The 23,956-nt window shown below is 39.2% G+C and overlaps 1 protein-coding gene across 1 annotated transcript; it reads right to left on the minus strand.

Moving 5' to 3' along the window:
- Positions 1-1,010: 1,010 nt before the first annotated feature.
- On the minus strand, positions 1,011-2,309 carry LOC137271576 (uncharacterized protein F54H12.2-like). Its single transcript, XM_067804021.1, has one exon. It carries the CDS (start codon positions 2,307-2,309, stop codon positions 1,011-1,013), a length of 1,299 nt encoding a protein of 432 aa, XP_067660122.1.
- Between the last annotated feature and the right edge of the window lie 21,647 nt (positions 2,310-23,956).

Raw genomic sequence — 23,956 nt, forward strand, 5'->3', positions numbered from 1 at the left:
ATGTTGATAACAGAAATTCCCAGATGGTGGGATAATGTGGTATATAGGTGTAAAAACAGCTGACTTTTACACACTTGTTGCATGAAGTCATCTACTACCAGGAGACAATGTTTATCCGATTCTAAAGAATATGAATTTAACTCCTGTTCTGTGGGAAGGACATCTTGAAAACGTATATTGGGAATGATTCTCTTGAGCTCACTATAGACATCCTGCCACACAGCATAGCAGTAAATAATCAATTTGGGTGCAGGATCAAACATGACATTGGCTTGTCTTAACAGGTGTGAAACCCAAAAGGTTTTACCACTTGACGATCCACCTATTACGGATATGGTTGTAGGCGTTTTAAAAGGCAACAGACAAGCACTTTCATCCATGATGTAGCCTGGTCTGCTGTTCAGTATGAAGTACTGAACTTACTCACCAACACAGAGGGTATTTATACATAACAAAAACATCATTTGAACTAAATCTAATTTTTTTTTTATTCTACATGGAAAAAACATTGTACATCATTATCAATTAAAACAGGAAGGAGTACAGTATTTGAAATAGTTGCATATACACTGTGATACGAAAGTATCATTCCATAGGAAGTTCCTTACATCAAACTGATGAACAATACGATGAAAACTCCAGTGAGCTTTCAATGTACATAACAGATAATACAAACAATAGAACCCACACACATTGGTATCTACAGATTGTATCTGTTCACTGTTGTGCAAGTAAGATCTAACATAGGATTTTAGGTACCTATCAAATACAGCATCAATGGGTTCTGATAGGCTGTCGAACAATTCTGCTCTATTTCCTTTGAAATACATAGCAACCCAGTGACGACCTTTCTTTTGACTACAGTCTGTATTTACAATTAGTCCAACTCCCCTTCTTATCATGCAAGATGTCAGTACAGGCAAAGTGTCTTTAGCATACACTCCCAGGACGTGACACTGTAAGACAGGATCACACTGTATGGCACACTTCAGTTCAGAAGCTTTCATGTTTTACTTGATGTACACATTTCGCGCTTTATCAATTTCTATGATGGAATTTCTTTCACTCATGATAACACAGCTCAATGTCTTAGTCAAAGCAGATTTGAATTCAATTTCAAGTCTCACATTTCCCGATTTCACAAGATTGAGATAATCGACATCTACTTCATCCAGTTGGTAAACAAAAAGAGCACTGCCAAGCAAAAAGTCCTGTCTTGAAATAGCATTGCCCTGGTTTTGACACCAGAGTTTCTTGCTATCAAACAGGTTGAGATAGGTGTCTGCATCGTCTGCACTTGTAGCTCTCCCTGGAACACTGACTCCATTCACATACAGGTTGATCGTTTTAATCATGCCCGATTGAAAGTTGAAAGGATTCCCATCATATTTCCCATTAAAACTGCTGCTATCAACAAATGCTACGATATATCGATTAGCAATGGGATTGGAGACATTGTCAATGGTATGTGTTAACTGAGAGACGGGAATGCTAGTGACCTTCACCTCAGACTTGACGAATGGATAGAGGGCATTAGAGTTGTTCTCAAACAAGGTATTGTGAGCTATAATCAGGGCTGGGTTGACATTCAGTCTGCAGATTTTGAGATAAGCATCCAGAAGTGTTATAGTGAATTTTTTGTTGGCCACACCACTCATGAGACAGAAGGTGGGAGAGGATCTGTACAATTTCAAAGTCATAGGTACACCATTAATCATGTATCTATTCATCTCAAAGACATCTTCAAATAAGTTTCCAGACATGGTCATCTCTTGACTCAATTTAATGAACGCTCCCCGTGCCATCAAGCCCGTGTTGCTTCCTGTTTCTGTATCCGTTGATTCTATATCACTGTTCGATGCTCCTACATCTTTGTAGAACAACTGAGAGGTTAACTGAGTAGTCTTTGCATCGGCTCCAAAATTCAGTAATGCTTTCATCATGCTCTTGTAAGCATAATGATTGTTTGTGGAAGAGACCAGTGTGTCATTCAAATAAACTGAAACCTGACTAAAAAGCGACTGAAGAAACAAGTTGACTGGAGCCACGTGTTCCTTGGGAAGCAATATGCTCCCATCATTGTGAGTGACCTTGAGTTTCACGTGCAATCTTGTCCTCTTCAAATCAAGGTAGTCACTACCTGTGTTAGAAATACTGAGTTCCAAAGGCGCTTCGTCGTTGATTTGACTCACTGGACGTACATTTCCATAGTAATGTTGTTGAACACATGTCTGAAATGGCGGTAGTGAGAACAAATTCAGGGATTCTGGAATTATCTCATCGAAGTGTTTACTGGTGAGCAGCGACATGGTGTTAACCAAAGATATCGTTTTCGTTCACTGGTGTGCTCTTGAACACACGAGCTGTCTTGGAGGGGGTGTTGCTCGTTAGACGTATCCTCTTGGTTGTGGCCACTCGTTCACCTGCAGCTCTTTTTAATGATTTCTGTCTCTTCTCTTTAGCATCTGCTCTTTCCACCACACTTTGAGGTTCGGAAGTGACCTGCAGTTTGACTTTAACTTCTTTTGATGCTTCCTCAGATTGATCAGATGAAATGAGCTTAGGTTGTGGTTTTCCATTCACCAGTTGAGAACTACCTGCCATGTGTTTTTTGAAAAAAATCTGCCATTTGTTGTAATCGGGTACATACAAAGGTAACGTCTCCATCTTAGGCAACAAAAGGATAACGTCTGAAGTGAAGTGTTAGGCGAGTCTCCTCTTTCAAGAATGACAGTGGAGTTCCATCGCTTGCTTTTATACTAATTTCTATGTCAGGAGATTCTTTCACCATCACATGGATATTGTATTCATTAGCAAATGTAAAGTTAGGTCCCTCCCTCAGGTCTATGCGTCTCAACAATGGTAATTGAGTCTGTCCTACCAATGAACTGTCGCATAGGTTACACAACACATCTATGTAAGGATCATTCATATGAGTGAGATCCACCTTTCCAAAGTTTAATTCTGTCAAGCTGACTACCCAGAAGCCATCAAACACCAACCTTTGATTCAGTTTCACACGAAAATGATACGGGGTGTTGCCTTTGAAGTAATCTTTCTTCGAGTCTGAAGACTTCAGAAACACATAGGTCTCCATTACACATTTTTCAATTGACGTTCCTCCACATAAGAATCAAAGGAACTGGGCCAACCTAACCATCGAACCAAAGCATAAGTCTTTCCATTCATACGTTTCTTCTTTAAGATCTTTTCCACCTGCCACTCAATATCTTCTGCTTTACTGACCTTCTGCAATTCACTGGTATAAAAAGTACCTTGGATCATTTCATCATGAAAATCTTTGACTTTGTACAGTGGAATTTCCTGTCTTTTAAAACGATGAGCTATTTTGAACAGTTCTTGTGTCCACTTCAAGTCAAGTTCTTTGTTGAAAGGTCTCTTCAGATATGGAATGCGAACAAGATCTCCTACTTTATATTTGAACTTCTTCCTAGGGTGCAGGCTTTTGAGGTGTTTCAACAAAGGTTTGACATACACATGTTGCCAAACTTTCAATTCATTGTCCTTATTCACTTGTGCAGGTGATAAATTAGGCAGGGAGGAATGCAACGTATGATTGTAGTTGTGCACAAGTTTAGGTAAAACATTGATGTAATGTTTGGTATTGTTGTGAGTCATGTAGCGTGTAATCAACGATTTTAGCGTTCTGTTGAAACGTTCTACGTAATTACTTTTGATGTTTTCATTCCGCGTAATGGTGTGAGTGATGTTTTTCTTTTTCAAATATGAATCAAAGCCTGCTCGAAATTCTGATCCAGCATCTGTGCGAACCTTCTTTGGTTGTCTAGTTTTCAGTATTTCTTTGAAGGCTTTCAACACTGATTCAGGTTTCTTGTTTTCTAAAGGTAGCACAAAAGCATATCTGCTCAAGATATCAATAGCCACCAGCAAATATCTGACACCATCATTCTCTTTGCTATAACGAGAGAGGTCGGCCAGATCCACATCAAACATTTCATTCATATAATTCACCCTTACTTTTAACCTTTTAAATCTATGCTTGACTGGTCTATGTAAACTATAGGCGTCTTGATTCTTCACAAATCGTTTCACATTCCTCAACCTGATATGTTGTTGTTTTCTGTTTTTCTTCAATTCATCACGTAGTTTTGATGGACCAAAATAAGCTCCAGGATTTTCAGCATTGAAATAATACTTTTCTATGGCTTTTTCTTGCTTTAACATGCTGTTCTTCTTCTGCGAACTCATGTTGCACTGTGGAAACTGTGGCTGGCTAAGAAATATATAACATGAAACAGCATTGGTTTATTCATTTTATTTGAACATTCACTAAAGTTTGTTACGATACATAATGATAACTGTCATGATGAAAGCACTACTGTATTTTACACTGATAGAATATGACCTTCAAAGTCCTGTGATACCATGTCTTCCATCATTCCCTCTTCATCGTAGTAGCACATACAGTTCATGAGATCCATACAACACACATGACACTGAATTTGTCCACTATTACAGCTCATGTAACGCAACCTATTGTTGTAACGGCATACACTGCAACTTTTCTGAAGAGGAGTAAGTTTGTCTTCCTGATAGAGATCGTCCATGATTCCACTGGATGAATCAGCAGCTGTTATGTCTGTGGTTTGTTTCTCTTTTCGTTCTATGTCCTCCATGAGTTGAGTGTAATCCAACCACCAGTCATCTATCGTAGGTTCTGTGGTAGGTTCTGTGGTAGGTGTTATGGACTGATTCGTGAGGGATGGAGTTGACACTGCTTCATGATCTTCTCCCCTGTTCCTGAACATGACAAATAAGATTGGAGAATGTAGAACTGCAAACACAGTAACACGTATATACATAAATGAAAAGCTATTCCAAATGATATTCACAGTGATAAACTATTCGCTTACTTTGGTTGCATAGGAGGGGATTTCTGCTTCTGACCTCTTTTCTGTTCCTTCACTTTCCTTGGCTTCTTAGCCTTAGCAAGACGTTTGTTGGGTGATTGACGTTTTCTGTTACTTGAATTTCTATCCTCAGAGGTGGCAGCAATTTTTGAATAATCCAGCATCAAGCTCATGAGAGCTGGCGATAACGAGGGGAATTTCTGTTCTAGAGTCTTCATTCTCTGGAACATCTCTGTGTATGTGGTTTTATACAACTCACTTGTTCGCATCATCGTTTCGTGCAAATGGAGCTGAGTGTTAAGAATATCCTTCATTTCTTGAAACATACTCTAGAGCAACTGCTCTGTTGAAAAGTCCACATGTTGAAGGTGAAACATCTTCTGTGCCATATGGATTGCGAGCGGAGGTGTCTTTCTGAAACTTGTTCGCTTGATAATGACGATGAAACTGATTTGAAATGTCTTATACTAAAGGTGCATGTAGGCGCTGATTGGATGTAGAGTAGTGCACACGCAGTTTGGTTGGTTAACCCTCTACATCAGTGGAATACTTTATTCATGTTTGTTCACCGTGACATCAATAGATTAAATGCTTTCAGAAGCTTTAAGAAACACGTCACTAGAATGCTTATTCATGTCTTCTGGAATGTTTTTGTATTCTATTGAATGCTTTGACTCTCCTCTGGAATGTTTGTTCACCCGTGACGTCTTGTGCTCAGGAATGTTATTGAGCTCTGGAATGCTTTGTGCTCATAGGGAGACGTGTTCGTGTTCAGGAATGCTATTGTGCTGTGGAATGCATTGTGCTCATAGGGAGGATTTTGAGGATTACTTCTCTGGAATGTCTATTGTATTCGTCTGGAATGCTATTGTATTCGTCTGGAATGCTTTTGTTCTCTTAGGAATGCTATTGTGTGTGCTGAACGGATTACTTTTCCCCTACTTTTGTGATAGTTTTACACTTTATTTTTGAGGGCAGTGTGACAGTGTCAGTTAACATTTCGTTAATGTCCACACATGCAATAAGACATCTGAATTAATTATTAATGTAAACACTCAAAACAAAACAATTAAACAATGATTATTTACGAGTGACAACTGTTCATATCTCACTAAATGTATCGATTTGCATATGCTTTTCAGTTATTGATGTCCTATTTTGGTTGTAGCTGCATCAGAAATGTGTGTTTTGTTAGTTGTGAGAAGGGGATGTCCGATTCCCGAGGCTGAATACAGGAAATGAGGTTATTGCAGGTCATATATTGTTTTTCATGCTTTACACACATTATTGATAGCATATTTAGGGATTTATATGAATATCAGTTGATAATTTATTGTTAATGGGGGTACGGGTGGAACTCTTATCCTCTTACCCAAGCGGATATATCAGGATATCCGTCTGAGTGACCACAGATCTGCATGGCAAATAATAATGTATTCAAAGAGCCTATATACTACGAAAGCCTAATGCTGCCACTTTTGTAGCACAAAATATTTTTTCAAAGACAATTCTCGTTACTTCAATTATTTACTCGTAACTTCGAGTATTTTCTCGTTATTTCAAATATTTTTTCGTTGCTTCGATTAATTTCTCGTTACTTCGAATATTTTCTCGTTACTTCAAGTTTCTGTCAAAAACTTGAAATTTCGAGTATTTTCTCGTTACTTCAAGTTTCAGTTAAAAACTTGAAATTTCGAATATTTTCTCGTTGCTTCAAGTTTCTTTCAAAAACTTGAAATTTCGAGTATTTTCTCGTTGCTTCAAGTTTCAGGCAAAAACTTGAAATTTCGAGTATTTTCTCGTTGCTTCAAGTTTCAGTCAAAAACTTGAAATTTCGAATATTTACTCGTTGCTTCAAGTTTCTTTCAAAAACTTGAAATTTCGAATATTTTGTCGTTGCTTCAAGTTTCTTTCAAAAACTTGAAATTTCGAATATTTTCTCGTTGCTTCAAGTTTCAGGCAAAAACTTGAAATTTCGAATATTTTGTCGTTGCTTCAAGTTTCTTTCAAAAACTTGAAATTTCGAATATTTTCTCGTTGCTTCAAGTTTCTTTCAAAAACTTGAAATTTCGAGTATTTACTCGTTGCTTCAAGTTTCAGTCAGAAACTTGAAATTTCGAGTATTTACTCGTTGCTTCAAGTTTCTTTCAAAAACTTGAAATTTCGAGTATTTTCTCGTTGCTTCAAGTTTCAGGCAAAAACTTGAAATTTCGAGTATTTACTCGTTGCTTCAAGTTTCAGTCAGAAACTTGAAATTTCGAATATTTTCTCGTTACTTCAAGTTTCAGGCAAAAACTTGAAATTTCGAGTATTTACTCGTCGCTTCAAGTTTCAGTCAGAAACTTGAAATTTCAAATATTGCCTCGTTGCTTCAAATTATTTTTTTTCGTTCCTTCGATTAATTTCTCGTTGCTTCGAATATTTTCTCGTCGCTTCAAGTTTTAGTCAAAAACTTGAAATTTCGAATATTTACTCGTTGCTTCAAGTTTCGGTTAAAAACTTGAAATTTCGAGTATTTACTCGTTGCTTCAATATTTTTTTCGTCGCCTCGATTATATTTTTCGAATTATCGAGTAATTACTCGTTGCTTCGATTATATTTTTCGTAATTTCGACTGACTTTGCGATGTTGTCAGTTTTTATGTAGTTTTTCCGTTCTTATTTCACAATCCCGTTTTGCACTGAGAAGATGACGGTGGACACAGGGAAGGAGAGATGTAAGCTGCAGGTGTATTTACTAGAAAGTACAGGGAACGACGAATTGTACCAAACCCTTCAGCGTGAGAATGCTGTTTATTTATCTTAGTTTTCAGTATCCAACTATGGTTTTCTACCACAGTACCAAATTTGTCGCTCGTTATAACCTAATTGCCACTGAAAATTCTGTCATTACCTCGTTCCAGACAGTCGTCTTATTTGTATGCAAATTATTGTCTCTTTCGTATGCAAATGAGAACACGATGGCAACCTTCAACATGTGTATCTTTATGAAAGAAAACTATGAAAGGTAAACTGACACCAATACGGTGAAATAGAACGTCGCCTTGAGTATACATCCTGAGTCGTCGGTTCGAATGAACGCTCATAAGTACCATTTCCAATTAACATTACGGAGAATGACTCATCAGAAGATTTTCATCCATTTAAACATTAACAGTTGTATCATATGCATAAAATGATACAGATCCGTGTGACATTCTCCTACAAATACAAATGTTTAATAACTGCACCCTGTCCATGATGACGCAAGTGTTTTCCGCCTCCCGACACGCTTTCATAATGACAACATTGACAGGTTTAGCCATTTTCATTTTTGGCTGATCACGTACTTCCATTGTTCAACCTGTCTATGTTTTATAACGCATGTTAATTCAGTATTAATGAAGAATTAATAGAGCATCGCCATTAACACATATATATTCTTTGAGACTCTTCTATAGGCGGGGAGTTTGTGCTTGTGCTATAAAAAGGTGACAAGGGCCGTATACAGAGTTAAACATTACTCCGCATCCTATGTACAATAAAGCCATGTGATAGTTAGGTACTCATGTCCTCAGGGGGTATCTGGAGAGAAAACGTTTTAAAGGCCTCATTACTGTAACTAACAATCAGAATGACTTCTCGTTTAATTATTTTAGAGCTGTAAGTCGCATTTATTTCTCTGTTAAGTGGGCGATAATGTAAGTTACAATAAATAAAAGAATCTTTATATCGCCAGACCCAGCTAAGGTACATAGCGTGAACGTGAACGCTATGTATCTTAGCTACGCCAGACCCGGAGTTACAAATACACGTATTTAGTGAAGCTATTGCCATGTAACCACAAATTTATATAATAACTACAGTCAGGCAATATATTTCAAGATGCTGTCATAATATTCTCACAACAGTAACTCGTACAAGACGCAGTTTGTACCTTAAATTGTGACAGCTGATCGAGCAGCTGATGAAGCCAAGTAATGTGCCAAACTCACGTCACATAAAAAAGTCATTTCTGACAATAACGCTGACGTTCTAACGGTTGCAGTTCTAAAGTTGTTATGTTTGATTGTCATACTGAAAGTGGGGCGACTGTTCAGGATCTAAAACTCACAAAATATGTAATCAAGGTCAAGTTGGTTCAGATCTGCAAGATTGTTGTTAAAAGTGTGTTTCTATTAACCGATGGGAACCCTATAAATCTTTAAGGAATAATTATGCCAGATTTAGGCAAATACACTCTTGCCAAGTCAGGTGGCTATGGAATTTTTAGCGAGGTATGCGAACATTTTTCCAAAACTGTATTGATTAGTATGGGTAGAAAGTACCGAAATGTAATAAAAGGTGTTTTGTTACCCATATGTCAATCTGTAATCAAGAAAAATGTCTATAACTCTTTCTCCATGATAATATACAAATCTCATATCACACACGGTCAGATTTTCTAAAGGCAACACTGTACATAATTAGAAAAAATGTTGCTAGCTGACTTGGTAACCAAGAGACGCGATGTCGACTGTCAAAACATGACTGTCATGTCTTGGCTTTAGTGCCATGTCCTAACTGTAGGACCCTGTCGCAGCTGTGGTTAAGCTTAGAGTGACACGTCAACGTTTTTCCAGCAGCTGCACATGCCGAGCACCCGGGATTCTACATGGAAAATGACCTTAGGGTAGCTAAGAAGAGTGAATCTTGAACTCCGTAATAAACATTTGATTAACTTTAAAGAGGCACTACCACTAATTGGGGGTGGGGTGGGGGATGGGGGTGGGGAATTCAACATCATTTCCTTTTTTATGGTTCACACTACTGACAGAAAAAGCGAAAATGACCACAAAACCGTGTTTATTCAACTGGAGAGGTGGTTTGGACGAGTAATTTTATACAGTAAATATTGATTTTGCACATGAGATTGGGGAAGGGGGGTGGGGGAGTGGGATGTGTCACTTTGCACACAAATCTGACCATTATGATAATGACGTTACTGCACTTTGTACATAAGGTTTATCCTCGCTTTGCCACTACCCCCGAAAGGAGTGCAAGCTGAGTCAAAATTACTCACAGAAGCAAGTGAGTGACCTGAATTAATTCTTAGTAAGCATCTATGATAATGTTATCGGGGTTCTCTATATCTATATCTATTAAAACTAAGTTATGAGTAAACACAGTGCACTCAGTTTTAACAATGTAATAATTAAGACACTTGCAGTGACAAGTTAACATATTATCATTGAGATAGTGTATGTAAGTACTGGGAACACTAAACAGTTTCAATATTGCAATGTGGGTGGTGGGCGCTCGCTCGTCATGCACGGGTTCGATTCTCCACATGGGTGCAATGTGTTAAGCCCATGTCTGGGGTCCCCCGCAGTGACATTGCTGGAATATTGCTGAAAGTCGCCTAAAACCAAAATCACTCATTTGATCAATTCACTGGAAATGCTGTATTGCTATATTGTAAATGCATTAAAAACGGGTGCAAAATTTGTGCAGTTTCATTAATAATACTTAAGACACTGTAATGTAAATATTGTGCAGAGTTTGACAATACTTTTCACAATACAAATGGCTCGGAGCCTGCGCCGACTGTGCGTCTAAAGTATGAATAAGCAGTGATAGGCAATTAATTTCATTTTATACAAATGGACAAACTCGGTATCTGCTTTATATAATTAAATTAAGGTCTGGACAGTTTGTTCTGTCTGACAATATTTTGTAAAATGGGAATATTTTAAAGTTTGGTATTTTGTTCCCAGCACTTATTCCTACATGTCTGTTAAGTGGAATACAGCGACATGAGGCTCCCGAATTTGATGTTAGTGAACTCTCACTCTGGAACGCAATGTATCTCCCGACAGTCCGTTTAGACTCCTCCCCGCACCCACTACACTTTGTGGCATATATGAGATTCTGAGATGCGCATGTCATATTTTCATTTATAGTTAAAATGGATAGAATTAACATTACACGCCCCCGTATTATCAGAAATGAGCGGGACATTGAAACTTGATAATGGACGCAAAATGCTTGACGATGGGCCATTATTACACCTTTGATATATGACGTCATAAGTATCTAAGCACCTGATATTCAATCACCTACGGCTCGTTTGAACTTGGGTAATCGACGATATGTCTTCGTCACATGAACATTATGCACATTCTTGTCGGTGCCAACCATAACAACTGTGCAAAAAAATACAACATGCAGCAATGTAAACGTCGACTGAAACTCTAACGTTGTTGACCACTGAGATGGCGGCTGGAAGTACGGGCGAACGTCAAGGTCAAATGTCGTCACTCTCAATAGTGACGTCAACTGTGTTCTGTGAAGTGTCCGTATTTGTAAAAAGTGTGTCCGTGAACTCCGTCGTTTGTTGTGAGCAGTAAATGCTTCAAAACCGTTACCGTTGTTTTCATTCTTATTTTGTTAGAAAGTCTGTCCATTTTAGCTGTAATAACGGTAACGCTATTGTTCAGGGCATTATCATCTGCAGAAGCGCTCGGTCTTTTCAACTGCCCGGCGAAAGAGGGCAGATAATAAAAGACCTCGGGTTTCTGTAAATGATAAAGCCCAGAAAAATAGCGTTACCCTTACATTATATCTAAAATGGATAGAATTATAGCGTTACCCTTATCGTATATTTCATTTGAAAAGTCTTGGACTGGTATACATTTCCTTCTAATAGATATTGGCATGTATCACAATTAGGTCGCCCGCATTTAGATTTTGTGTCCTGACTAAATTTTACAAAGTATGCCCTCATTAAATTTGCTTGATACTGTTACCCTGTCTTTTGCTATAATTAACTTGGCCTGTGTCAGATTAGTTTTGAAACTGTCGCATTTTTGTAAAGGCAGGAGAGTCTCACAAACTTAAGTACAGAGTTCAGGATTTCGAGTTTTAGTGAGTTTAGTTTTACGCCGCACTCAGCAATATTCCAGCTATATGGCGGTAGGGATTTCGAGGTTGAATGTGGATACAAATGGAAGAACATTTGTTGATTGTAGCATTGAGTGGATGAGTGAGTTTGGTGTTATACTGATTTTTGCGATATTACAGCATTCGACTTCTTTTACGTTATCGTGTTGAAGTTCTTTGATGCATGGAACAGGATACCATTTCCCTATTTTTTCCAAGCAAAAACTGTACTTCATCTCTATGTGTCGAAATGGCATTTTTGATGATTTGTTTCGGTAAGTGCATACCGAAAGGTATCAGAATGTGCAAAGATGCATTTTGCGTTGCATGTGACTTTTAATTATATTGATACCCAGCTCTCTCTCTAAATGTGAAATTGGTATGTTATATACAATGCCATGCAAAATCCCATAGTCCATCAATCAGATACATATTTTACTACCAACAGAAAGGAGTTTAGATTTTTGTAACTCAGAGAAAAGAATAGTAATGACACAGCTTGTAACGATTTATAACCAGTATGACATATTTGACGGAAATTGTGAAAAGATAAAGCTTTCATTTTTCACAACAAATGTCACGATTGCAGGTTTAGACAAACGTGTAAACAAGATAATTTACCTCCGGAAATGTACATTCATAACAGAATTCTGCAGTGTCCCATATAGGCGTACCTCACATTATATCACTGAGGCGCGCCGCTCAGATTGGTTGAAATTTACCTCGCGGGAGAGAATTCTGCACTGCATCCCAAAAGGTCGATTTATGGTAATTAAATGTCGAAATGAATAATTTTAATTTATAACGATTCATGTAAATGATTTATATATCCCCTTGGAATATACAAATGTATGTGACCACTATACATCACCATATGTTGTGATCATTGAACTTTAAAGGAAGCGTAATTATGTCGTGTGCGTTTACTCTTGATTTACTGCCACCGGTTTAATGGAGAGTATACTGAAGTGAACTGAGCTAGATGACGTCAGGTTTGAAGGGATATTGTTGGGCAGGCATCTTTGGTCTCCTGTTAGTCTCTCCGTACACCAGTTACACGTTCATGTGCGTCGCTGTTGTATTAGCGGTTAACTCATGCGGCTACCTCACCTATTGTTTCCATTTACACTGTAAAAGGCAGTCGAGGTATCAATTTCATTATATCGTATAGCATATAGTTATAACAGCTTCTATAAAGTTTCTATAAAAGTTTGGCGTCTAATTTTTTGTCAGAGTTCAGTGTACTAGAGTTGAAAAAGTACACACTTACCACGGTATCGTACGTATTGCGGTACATAGCTTTCGGTTCGGTCCATTTTGCATCGGTATATGCGATATAATCATAATGCAGACAATTGACAAGAAGAGTTAAAGTTGAAATTGTTAACAACAAAAAGGTAATCATATTCTCAGTTGTTTTGAATAAATCAAACTATCATTTTTGACTTGATAGAAGAACCGTACGAAAACGGAAAACACCAAATATTTGTTACTGCATTACCCCATGCCAAACGGAAGGCAAAACAAGTGTTGTATATCGCTTCAACCTCATCAATTAACAACTTCTGAACTTCATGTAAGCCCATGAGAAGTTTTTTTTCAATTTACAACTTGAACACATTTGAATGGATTGCTTTGTAATTGAAGTACCGTATCCAACAATGCAGAGCCAAGTAATTTTGTTAATTCATCAAGAATCATCACCAATTAGATCTCTGACCTAGGTCCTGGACAACAGCAGTGTAATGGTCAATGGAACTTTATCAGAGTGGTTTACTCTTAAAAGGGGAGTGAGGCAAGGGAGTGTATTGTCAGCAAAACTATACCTCGTTTACATCAACGACCTTCTGGAAGTCTTTGAAGGGTATTTAGAAGTGAAATGCATAAGAGTGAAGATTTTATGGATATCAACTTCTTTATATGAGAACACAACGTTTCGGAGTTAATGCTTACTCCTTCATCGGGTGATTGAGAATGGGGTACAGAGCTATATTTATATGTACAGGTAAAACAATAACAAAGTAACAAGTGGAATGAATTAACGAAAGCTGGAAGCCAGTATAAACAAGCGCTGATTGGAACCCGACAGTTATGATAACAATGATAGAAGCCAATGGTAATACATTACAGATGATGGGATATGTTTACATAACACAGGTAGGGGGTAAGGCCGATGTACATGACTGGGGATAAGGATGGAAGCCAATGGTGGATGATGTTTACATAACACATGATTGGGGATTAAGGATGATGTACATGACTACATGAGGGTTGATGGGCATGTTTACATGGGGGTTGATGATGTACAAACACAAGTAGATAAGGATGTACACGGGTAGATTGGCTATACATGAATTACATAGATAGAATGTACACAGATAGATGAGATTAATTTATCAATAAGTCCCAGGCACTTGGTAGGTACACTCCTTGGTCACGGTTGATTTCTGGTTTCTGTCTCCGGATCTCGATGGCTTCTTGCAGTTTCCTTTGGCGCCAGTTGTTGTCATTGTTATCATAACTGTCGGGTTCCAATCAGCGCTTGTTTATACTGGCTTCCAGCTTTCGTTAATTCATTCCACTTGTTACTTTGTTACTTTGAGTAAGCATTAACTCCGAAACGTTGTGTTCTCATATAAAAAAGTTGATATCCATAAAATCTTCACTCTTGACCTTCTGGAAGCCCTGGATTCGACAAAGAAGGGAGCAATGGTGTTGGGACTCCATATTGCAGCTCCGCCACAGGCTGACGACATCTGCCTCATCAGCCCAATCACATCGTATACCCAGGACATGGTAAATCGTTGCGAGACCTTTAGCAAGCAATGGAGATTTAACATATCACCTGCCCAAAGCAACATAATGTTTTTCGGTAAATCCGAAAAGGAAGACTGTAACATAATCCTCTATGGAAAAGAAATACCAATCTCAGACTCACTCAAACATGTTGGTGTGACTCTTAACTCTAAATTCGATTCCTGGGTCAGGACAGTCAGTGCAAGTTCCATAATGAAATCCACAACGATGATGCTGATGAAGTCTGGCTGCCACTACAATGGCTTAAATCCCATCACCAGTGCAAACCTTGTAAGAACTGTAAGCATCCAAAAGGCCATATTCGGCTCAGAGTTGTGGTGTAACCTCACCAAAGGCGAGACTACAACTCTCGAACGAGCCCAACGTTTCTGCCTTAAAACGTGTCAAGGCCTACCAAAATCAACAAGAACGGGTATCTGTAACTCGTTGATAGAATGGAGTTCTTTGGAACCAGCAATACCTACGAGAAAGTTGTTCTTCTTTGAAACCCTCTGCAATAACCAGCATCATCATCTTGCACGTCAGGTTTTTCTCAATTGACTTCATGCTTTAATGAACAAGTGCACTGCACATCCACAAGGTTTCATTCCGGATATATACCAGATTATTATAATCTGTTGCCCCACCTACATTCCTCCCTACAGCCCCATCGGTTTATGCCTCAACCATCATGAAAGAGAAATGTGAAGAAAGCTATACAGGAAAAGGGGGAAGAAAACTGGCTGCTCCGCACTTCATCAGATCCAGACCTGAAGCACTTTCTAAATATTCATCGTTCCATGCATCGATCCTCATCCAGCCTGGAAGACTGCAAAGACCGTGCCAAGACTGAAGAAGTAGTGTACATTCCTAGTGCAAATGTGTTCTGCGTGGCGCCCAGACAGAGTCGCTGGTACCTGTCCTGACTGTGCGTGTGACTACAACGACTGGTTAACTCATATTGTATGTTGTTGTGCTGCAAACGAATCTGAGAGAGACACAGTATGGTGCAACATCGCCAGTACCAATCCAATTGAACTGAGTGTCAGTCTTCACACAAGATCCGACGCAGACATAGTGTCCGATCTTGCCAGCCACCCGTCCCCCTTCAAGAAGATGACCCCCAACAGTACCAGTGTATGCTCATTGAGGGTCTTTACAGTCTCTGCCACTTTAGTGATTCTTAAATCGGGAGGAACAAACTGTCCATAACCTAGTGTAATTGTTCTCTTGTCGCCCCTGTAATCTCCTATGGAGGAATAAAAGTATATATTATGTATTCCGAATATGTTGCTTATATTTTGACCATATTAGGCCATTTTATAACAAAATCGGCAATAAAGGGAGAACGTTCATTCGCCAATGCTTTACATCTAAACCCATGATGGAATTCATCACCAGTTTGTTGAGAATTACATAATGTACAAAATATCTCTTCACAGGAATGTTCCTCCAGCGACTCTTTTTCTATAGGCAATTTGTGATTACTTGTGCTAAAATATAGTTACGGCTTTACATGTTATCTGTGAGTATTAAATACTTTTCTAAACATGGTGAATCTTAAATAGGGGAATCCGAAATCACTTCTCCAGGACTGCAAAACCTGGTCTTTTAAGATTAGAACCACTTTTGCCCTTAACCATTCTTGAAATATCTTGGATGTATTTCAAGTAAGGATACGAACAGCCATGCGTACGTTTAGTAATCATGTAGCTTAGCATAAATGAGGCAATTTTATTGGTAGGATTAGGATATAAGAACTTACAGCAGTATGCTATAGTACGTTTATCTATTTGTATGCGCAAAGGTTCTCTCCCGAAATGCACCGAAACCATAATATAGCTTAGTGTTGACATCCTCAAACCTGCTGCAAGTTTTTAGGAATTTAAGTGTTTAGTTCAAGTAAATTGGTGTTCTCAAAACCACAGACTTCACAACCGTAAAGTAAAACCGAATAGGGATGGGTATTTTTTTAAAACCCGTCATAGACAGGGAAAACAAATTGGGTATGTGTTTTCAGGACATGAATGCCTTGATGGAGTTCAAAAACCGGAAACAATTTGTTACAGAGTTATGGCCCTTGTCATACGTTTCTTGACTACGTGCCCGGTACATCCATTGGGGACATATTTTCTTAGAAGCCGCTATAGATAGAGAAACGAAATGCAGCTTTTGTTTTCAGGAAATACTTGCTTGATACGCGTTTGTGGCGGGGTAGGGAATCTAGAAGAATACACTTGGTTGTTACAGTTAGATCGTCGATAAAGCACGTGCAATACATGCTGACTGTTGCGTGAAGTCAATACCACTTCTGTGTGACACGTGTCTTACAGAAACGATTGTACTTTTTCAAGTGGTAGACAACGAATTGTTACAGTCGGACCGCCCCACACATACAAACAGGTCGTGACTCATCTAATAATGGTTCATCAGTAAATGGTTTGATGGAGTTAATTAACATTACCAAAAACGAGCAGAACACCGTGGCGGGGGATATTGATGACGTTGTCTTCTTCTTGTATTATATGTAGGCGCAGAGCTTAGTTTGATACAAGCATTCTACTTTAGTTAAGAATAATTATTCATTGTCGTTCAGCTGAAATTGGTAGTAACGGTCGGCCTATTTCACATGCTTTTCATTGTTGTGGCATATTTTTCAACATAATTTGTATTCATTGTGCGATTTCGTTAAAATAGAACTGAACAACGAACGGTACAGTCATACTGTGTAAACCGTATTTTAATAAATTCAAAATGAATTGTCACAGACCGTTGTATACAAAATTTGCACGAATTTCCTGTAACCAAAAAGCCCCAAGTGCCCACACACACTTTACGAAACTAAACTGACGTACAAACGAAACTTCACTCTTGGCGTTTTGAGAACATATATATTTCGGTTTTAAATTGTATCATTGTGCGCTTTCTCTTTTAAGTCGGGATATTATAAATGGACCTTGTCAATGGTATAGTAGGGTTAGTAGATAGACCCTATAAGTATGCCTTCTTATCAGCCAATGCAATGAATACATTTGTCATGTACCGGTCATCTGTTGTGTCATTAGCGCTCGGCTAAACCCCCTATCGCGCTTAGTTAGACATTTGAATATATTCTACAATGTTTTGATAGAATTTTCTTTGTGAATTGATCTAATGTATCCGGGACAAATGTGCCTATTCTTTCATTCTACTTACACTTTAACAGCACATCGTGTGTTTCAGATCGACGAAGATGCCCTTCGTATGATGTCAGATGAGGAATTGAAGGAATATTTTCAAAAGCACGGTGATCGACTGAGACTGAGAAATTTCTTACGTGTAACACAGAAAGCTTCGCGAAGTGCACATAGAAAGGGAAAGTTGTTAGATATACTGAGACAGAAGATGGAAACTCGATCAAGAAAGAAAAAAGATGCTCAGGACTTACCGTCTTCAGAGGATGAATCGCTGCCTAGAATGATGAAGAGACATTTTGGAAATAAAAATGCTGCAAGGACAACCAGGAAAATAGAAATAGGATGGATCCATAAGGACGGTGATGTTAGTGTCCACATGCGGGAGAAAAGAGGGGGCGGAAAACGGAGCATCAAAGTCTCAAAGGAGGCTACCAAGAAGGATATATTAGAGCTTGGTTTGAAATATTTTTTCAAAAACGGTGAGTCCAGCAAGGGTCCAGCCTCCAAGTACAGTTTTGACGTTTGGGACTACCAAGAGAGGCCTTTAGAAGAGACGGTAAATGTTGGGGAGATGTATACAGAGACAGGCCTCTCAACACTCAGGTTTTACTTGGCATCCATAGACAGAGCTGTAGACGTCGATGATTGGAAGGAGGACTGCGCCACCTCTCTTGACAAATTTGACTCACTGCCTGATCTGGCTGTGCTGCCTGACTTACCGGAAGTATGCGATGCACTGGACAATCAGTATGAATTAGAAAACAATCTAGTAGCTGCAGCAGCACGAATGTCCGGTATTTTGGGGGAAGGCCAGGAACAGCCTCCACGTACTGAAGAGCAAGAACATAATTTCACACACCACATGCTCCGTCTCCACAGAGGTCAGCTCCTGGTTGAAATGTGCGAATCCTTCCAACCCATACACCGACCTAGTGGACATTCTCATGATTATGCCAAATGGTCAAGCCGAACCTGCCGAAGACGGTGGTGGTGTCACCCGCGATGCGCTCAGCGAGTTTTGGACAGCGTTCTACAACGAGTGTACAGTCGGTAACACATCAAAAATCCCATATATAAGGCATGACTACAGGGGCAAGTGGGAAGCTATTGCAAATATCATCGTTTATGGTTGGAGACAGTGTGGATATTGGCCGATACAACTGTCATTGGCATTTGTGGAGCAATGTCTGTTCGGGAATGTGTTCACAGACATTACGAAAGACTTCATGTCTACATTGCCTGTCAGTGATGCTAGAATTTTGAATGCGGCTCTTTCAGACATTTCGATGGTTGAACAGGATGATCTCTTTGATGTTTTAGATAACCACGAGGTCAAAGTATCTCCAACACAGGAAAATATTCAGCGAGTTTTGGAGGAAGTTGCACATAAGGAAATCATTCAGTCCAGCATGTACATCATAGATTGTTGGGGTCCAGTTATGAGCAGAATTGGCATTTCCAGTGAACAGCTGGTTGAGATTTACAACGCACGCATTCCAACAAACCGAGATGTGATAAAACTTCTGAAGTTTCCTGACGAAATGTCACAGAACCAGTCTGCTGTGGCTCATCACCTTAAGCGGTTCATCAGAGAGCTTGATAGTACTATGTTAGGAAGGTTTTTACGCTTCTTCACTGGTTCAGATCAATTAATCTGCCCCCAAATCGAAGTTACATTTGTTACGCTGCATGGTATCTTGAGACGGCCAGTTGCTCACACATGCTCTTGCCTGTTGGAACTCCCACATACCTATGAAAACTACCCTGTGTTTAGGGCTGAGTTTACCTCTGTTCTGAACTCCAGTGTTTGGGTAATGGACATAATTTGAAATGAGTACTGTGAACAACAGTATGATTCAAATGTGCATTTGTGCTCCGTTTGTACTCTTTTAAGATTCACATTTTGTATTTTCATTCAAAGGATAGTAATGTTTCGTTGTACTTGAGAATTATGTATTCATTTAAGTAAGGACCAAGTTGAGGTCAAGTTTGGAGTGAAAGATTCCGCAAATGTGTGTAATTACAGATTACTGTAATTTCCATACACTTAGTGAATGTTCAGCTGAATGCACAGATCTTTATTTTCCTTTCATACACAAAGCCAGCGGATTTAGATATAATCCTTTATTTTATGAGTGATCATGTTGCTTAGTGAGTATCACCGTTTCTCTGTACGTTATTTGGAACTGTTGTTGTTTCACACGAAAGAAATACACAGTTAGACCTGTTAATTAATCCGCTTACCTGTTTATGGGTGCTTTTGGAAGACTGAATCACTACAGATGCGCGAACTTTCATTTTATATGAATAACAGTTTTATTTGTTTTCCAGGCATTACTGACACATTACAAACCCCCATGAATAAAGCATTTCTTTCTAATTGTCGTTCTTTTACACAGATGCATCAGTGCAACTGACAAGTGAATTCATCAACAGTCACTGCCTTGGCATGTTCACAGGTGAATAGTATTCGGATATCGGCTTGTTGTCACACTTTTATTACTACTAATCGACTTGCACGTTTAGTGCATAAAGAAACCCAAATCTGCGCGCATCCCATACATCTGACAAGTCCAAACCGGTCAAAAGTCAGATAGAGATAGATATTAGATAATTAAGAAATGGAGTGTGTTTTTTAAGGATCCTGTCTCTAAGTGATCTGTTGAAACAACCAAAGACATTATTGCAAGAAGACTTGTAAAATGAACAAAAGTAGGTTGTCATGTGTCACCTCTGCAAATCAGCAGGAGGCCAGCAATCAGATGGTACGTCGAAAAGAGTACATGTGATCTAAACTGTTATATCAAATAAAATCCAGTCTTCCCTGCACTCACCCGTGAAGGTCCCGGGGTCCCGGCCTTCAGCAACCCATGCTTGCCATGAAAGGCGACTCAGCTTGTCGTAAGAGGCGACTAACGGGATCGGGTGGTCAGGCTCGCTGACACATGTCATCGGTTCCCAGTTGCGCAGATCGATGCTCATGTTGTTGATCACTGGATTGTCTAGTCCAGACTCGATTATTTACAGACCGCCGCCATATAGCTGTAATATTGCTGAGTGCGGCGTAAAACTAAACTCACTCACTCACTCACTCACTCACTCACTTCCCTGCACTCGATCACCTGCGTGTCGCTTCCATGCTTTGCCAATACCAAAGACGTTGACAACCTGACGTTGTGTCCACCCAATTTCAAGCATGTTTCGTTCTCCTTCGCCAAACACCTTGGACGCTGAGAGGACTGTCATTCAGTTGAATCAGTTTTGACTAGTAAATGAAGCGCACTCTGAATGATATGAAACGAAGTCACAATGCATTCAAACAGGGTCTTTAGCAATTCATACAGATACATGGAGGTGTTTCTATGCTGAAGATGGTCCACATAAACGAACTTTAGTATATTTTTCCACCTTTAACATTATACCAGTTGAGGAAACGGTGCTTCCGGGGCAATATGTAATTTCTAATGGCATATTTTTAAAAATGAATTGGGTTAGTGAGTGTACGGATTTTACAAATTTTAGCCCACCAGAAATGGGCTTCAAACATCGTACATGTACGGAATCTGACACTCCTCGGCTGAAAGAGCGAACGCTTTAACCCCTCCATATTGAGAGAAATGAAAGGCAGATTGTCACTCAAACATTGCAGTCCCACTCTCAGTTCCTTCTCGGTACATTGTCTGCTTATCAAAAGTGTGGCTTAAAATGATAAATGGTTGATTTTATCATATATCAATGAAGTAACGGAGGTATATAGCGTTCGTTCTGTCTTTCCGTACCAAAGCTTTGTCAGGAGCATATCTCTTAAAGTTTACGTGCTAGGTTCGCCAAACTTCACACACGTTACTCATGACCAACAGCTGTGCCCTTTGCAATTTTGAAATTTACCAGAATTACATTTTTTGCTTTTTCTACGGAAACACGACTTAGTGCAAAATGTGTTCGATGGTTATTTTGTTAGGGCATATTACAGAAACGATACATGTTGTATCCATCAAACTTAATACACAAGTTGATCATGACCCACAGATGTTGCCTTTTGTTATTTCAAAGTTTACCAGAGCTATATATTATTTGCTGGTGCATTATCTTGTCCAGAGTGAATTTTTTAGAGCAGTGCACGTGCTTTCTTCTACACTTCTTGTTAAGTGCAGAGTAAATCTCACTGTGAAGAACTAAAATATAAAAAAATAACAGAAATGAGAACTTTGCATTTATTCAACATTAGGTGTAAACCTATATATTTCCAACATTTCAGTAAATTTACACAAACGACAGGATTCGTTTCCTTGGTTCGCTACCGCCCATGATTGACAGTTGGATTGACATGCCACAAGATTTTAAGTTATGTTAGACCTACAGATATGTTATTGCCCAAATACGACTTACAAACCAGTTTCAATGTTGGGTTGGCACTATCAACAACATGGCAACCAGCTTGCGTGATTTTGTTTGTTTGAGTTGTTTATTTAGGATTGCCAGCATCCGGGGAAGAGATACGGATGTTAGTGTAGGTTTATCAAATGCCTCCAAATGCAAGCCCTTTAGATTCAACATGAATATAACGTACGATGCATTGTACTTTGATCAACGTTTGAGAGCTTTATTTTTTCAAAGAGTTATACAAAACCATTTAAATATCAGAAATAGGTACATTACTCGGGCTGGTTTCATTCGCAGTCACAAGACCAGCCTTATTTCTCTACGTAAACATTTGTACAAGTGAACTGCGTCATCAACGTTATCAGGATAATCCAGTCCCTGTTCTTCCATCAGGATTGAACAAAGCTCCTTCACCGTTTCATCGCACATGCGTTCATTCTTTGGTAAAGTTTCTTCTGAACACATATATACTTCCTCCACGTCCACAGCACACAGACAATCTTCCTTGTCGAATAATTCTGGGAGACTGTACATCATGACCGGCCTGTTGCCTTGTCGGATCGCATTGGTTTTGGATGAGATACTGTGAGAGTTCCAGGTGGTCTGCAGGTTGTCCAGGTCATTCTGTAAGAATAATTAATGAGTCATGTACGCGTCACTTTTACTTTCCTTTTGTGTAGTTACAAAACCCTCAAAGGCCGGTACTATTACTACTTTAACCACAAAATACTCTCATCTCAATCATCCAGTCATTTTATTGCCTACGTAACGATGCCATTCATAACTGCAATTAGATACTTCTCCTCGCGTGCTACTATGTTCACATATGTAGGCAGTACATGAATTAATAAAGCGAAAGCGGTGTACGTGTGTAAAGACATAGCTGTTACTATCAAACATACATGAATCTGACCAGTAGATACACATTGCGTTGTTATTGTAACTGCTTGATACAACTATGTTTGAAACTGGATAAAAAGTATTGTCAACAAGAATCGCGTAGATTCCAAATATATCTGTGCGCATAGCCATGCACCATACCCCTAGAAGACAAATAATGCTTCCAGTATCATAAGTGGGATGGGCTGTATGTCGCTTGAAGAGTATTCCACTTACATGGCGAGTCAGATTAACCCTTAGTTCGTGGTGGTCTCAGACGTTAAATACTGAACAAAGGAACGATGGTGACAAGCTGATATTTAGGTCAGGTTTCAACACAACACAGCCACACAACCACGCCCCACCCATGTCCCCTATGAGTGAGTAAGTGGACTTAGTTTTACGCCGCATTCAGCAATATTCCAGCTATATGGCGGCGGTCTGTAAATAATCGAGTCTGGACCAGACAATCCAGTGATCAACAACATGAGCATCGATCTGCGCAGTTGGGAACCAATGACATGTGTCAATCAAGTCAGCGAGCCTGATCCCCCGATCCCGTTAGTCGCCTCTTACGACAAGTATAGTCGCCGTTTATCCAGGCATCCCGCGATATATTGAAAACAGAACACTTGTAATGTGTAGAGATATAAATCATACCTGTATTAGCTCCATAAAGCAGTGTTGTATTAGACTCTTATCCAACAGATCACCACAAAATTGTGTGTCCTCTTCATCTTGGAATGATTTGAACAAATCCATCCAATATTGTGCCAGTTGCTTCCGTAGAATTCCCCAGAACCATTCAATACGTTGGTTGTGCGTACTTTTGCCATACATGAAACTGTTGGCGCCAGAAAGATCGTCCTCGTGATTCCTTCGGAGAAATATTTGCATTTGTTCCACATAGGAGTTTTCACTTCCCATGTCT

Source organism: Haliotis asinina, chromosome 2, assembly GCF_037392515.1.
Source record: "Haliotis asinina isolate JCU_RB_2024 chromosome 2, JCU_Hal_asi_v2, whole genome shotgun sequence".
NCBI lineage: Eukaryota > Metazoa > Mollusca > Gastropoda > Lepetellida > Haliotidae > Haliotis > Haliotis asinina.

Bases quoted from the DNA above. Each gene is read 5' to 3' on its own strand.
- LOC137271576 (XM_067804021.1), bottom strand. From the start codon at position 2,309: ATGTCGCTGCTCACCAGTAAACACTTCGATGAGATAATTCCAGAATCC.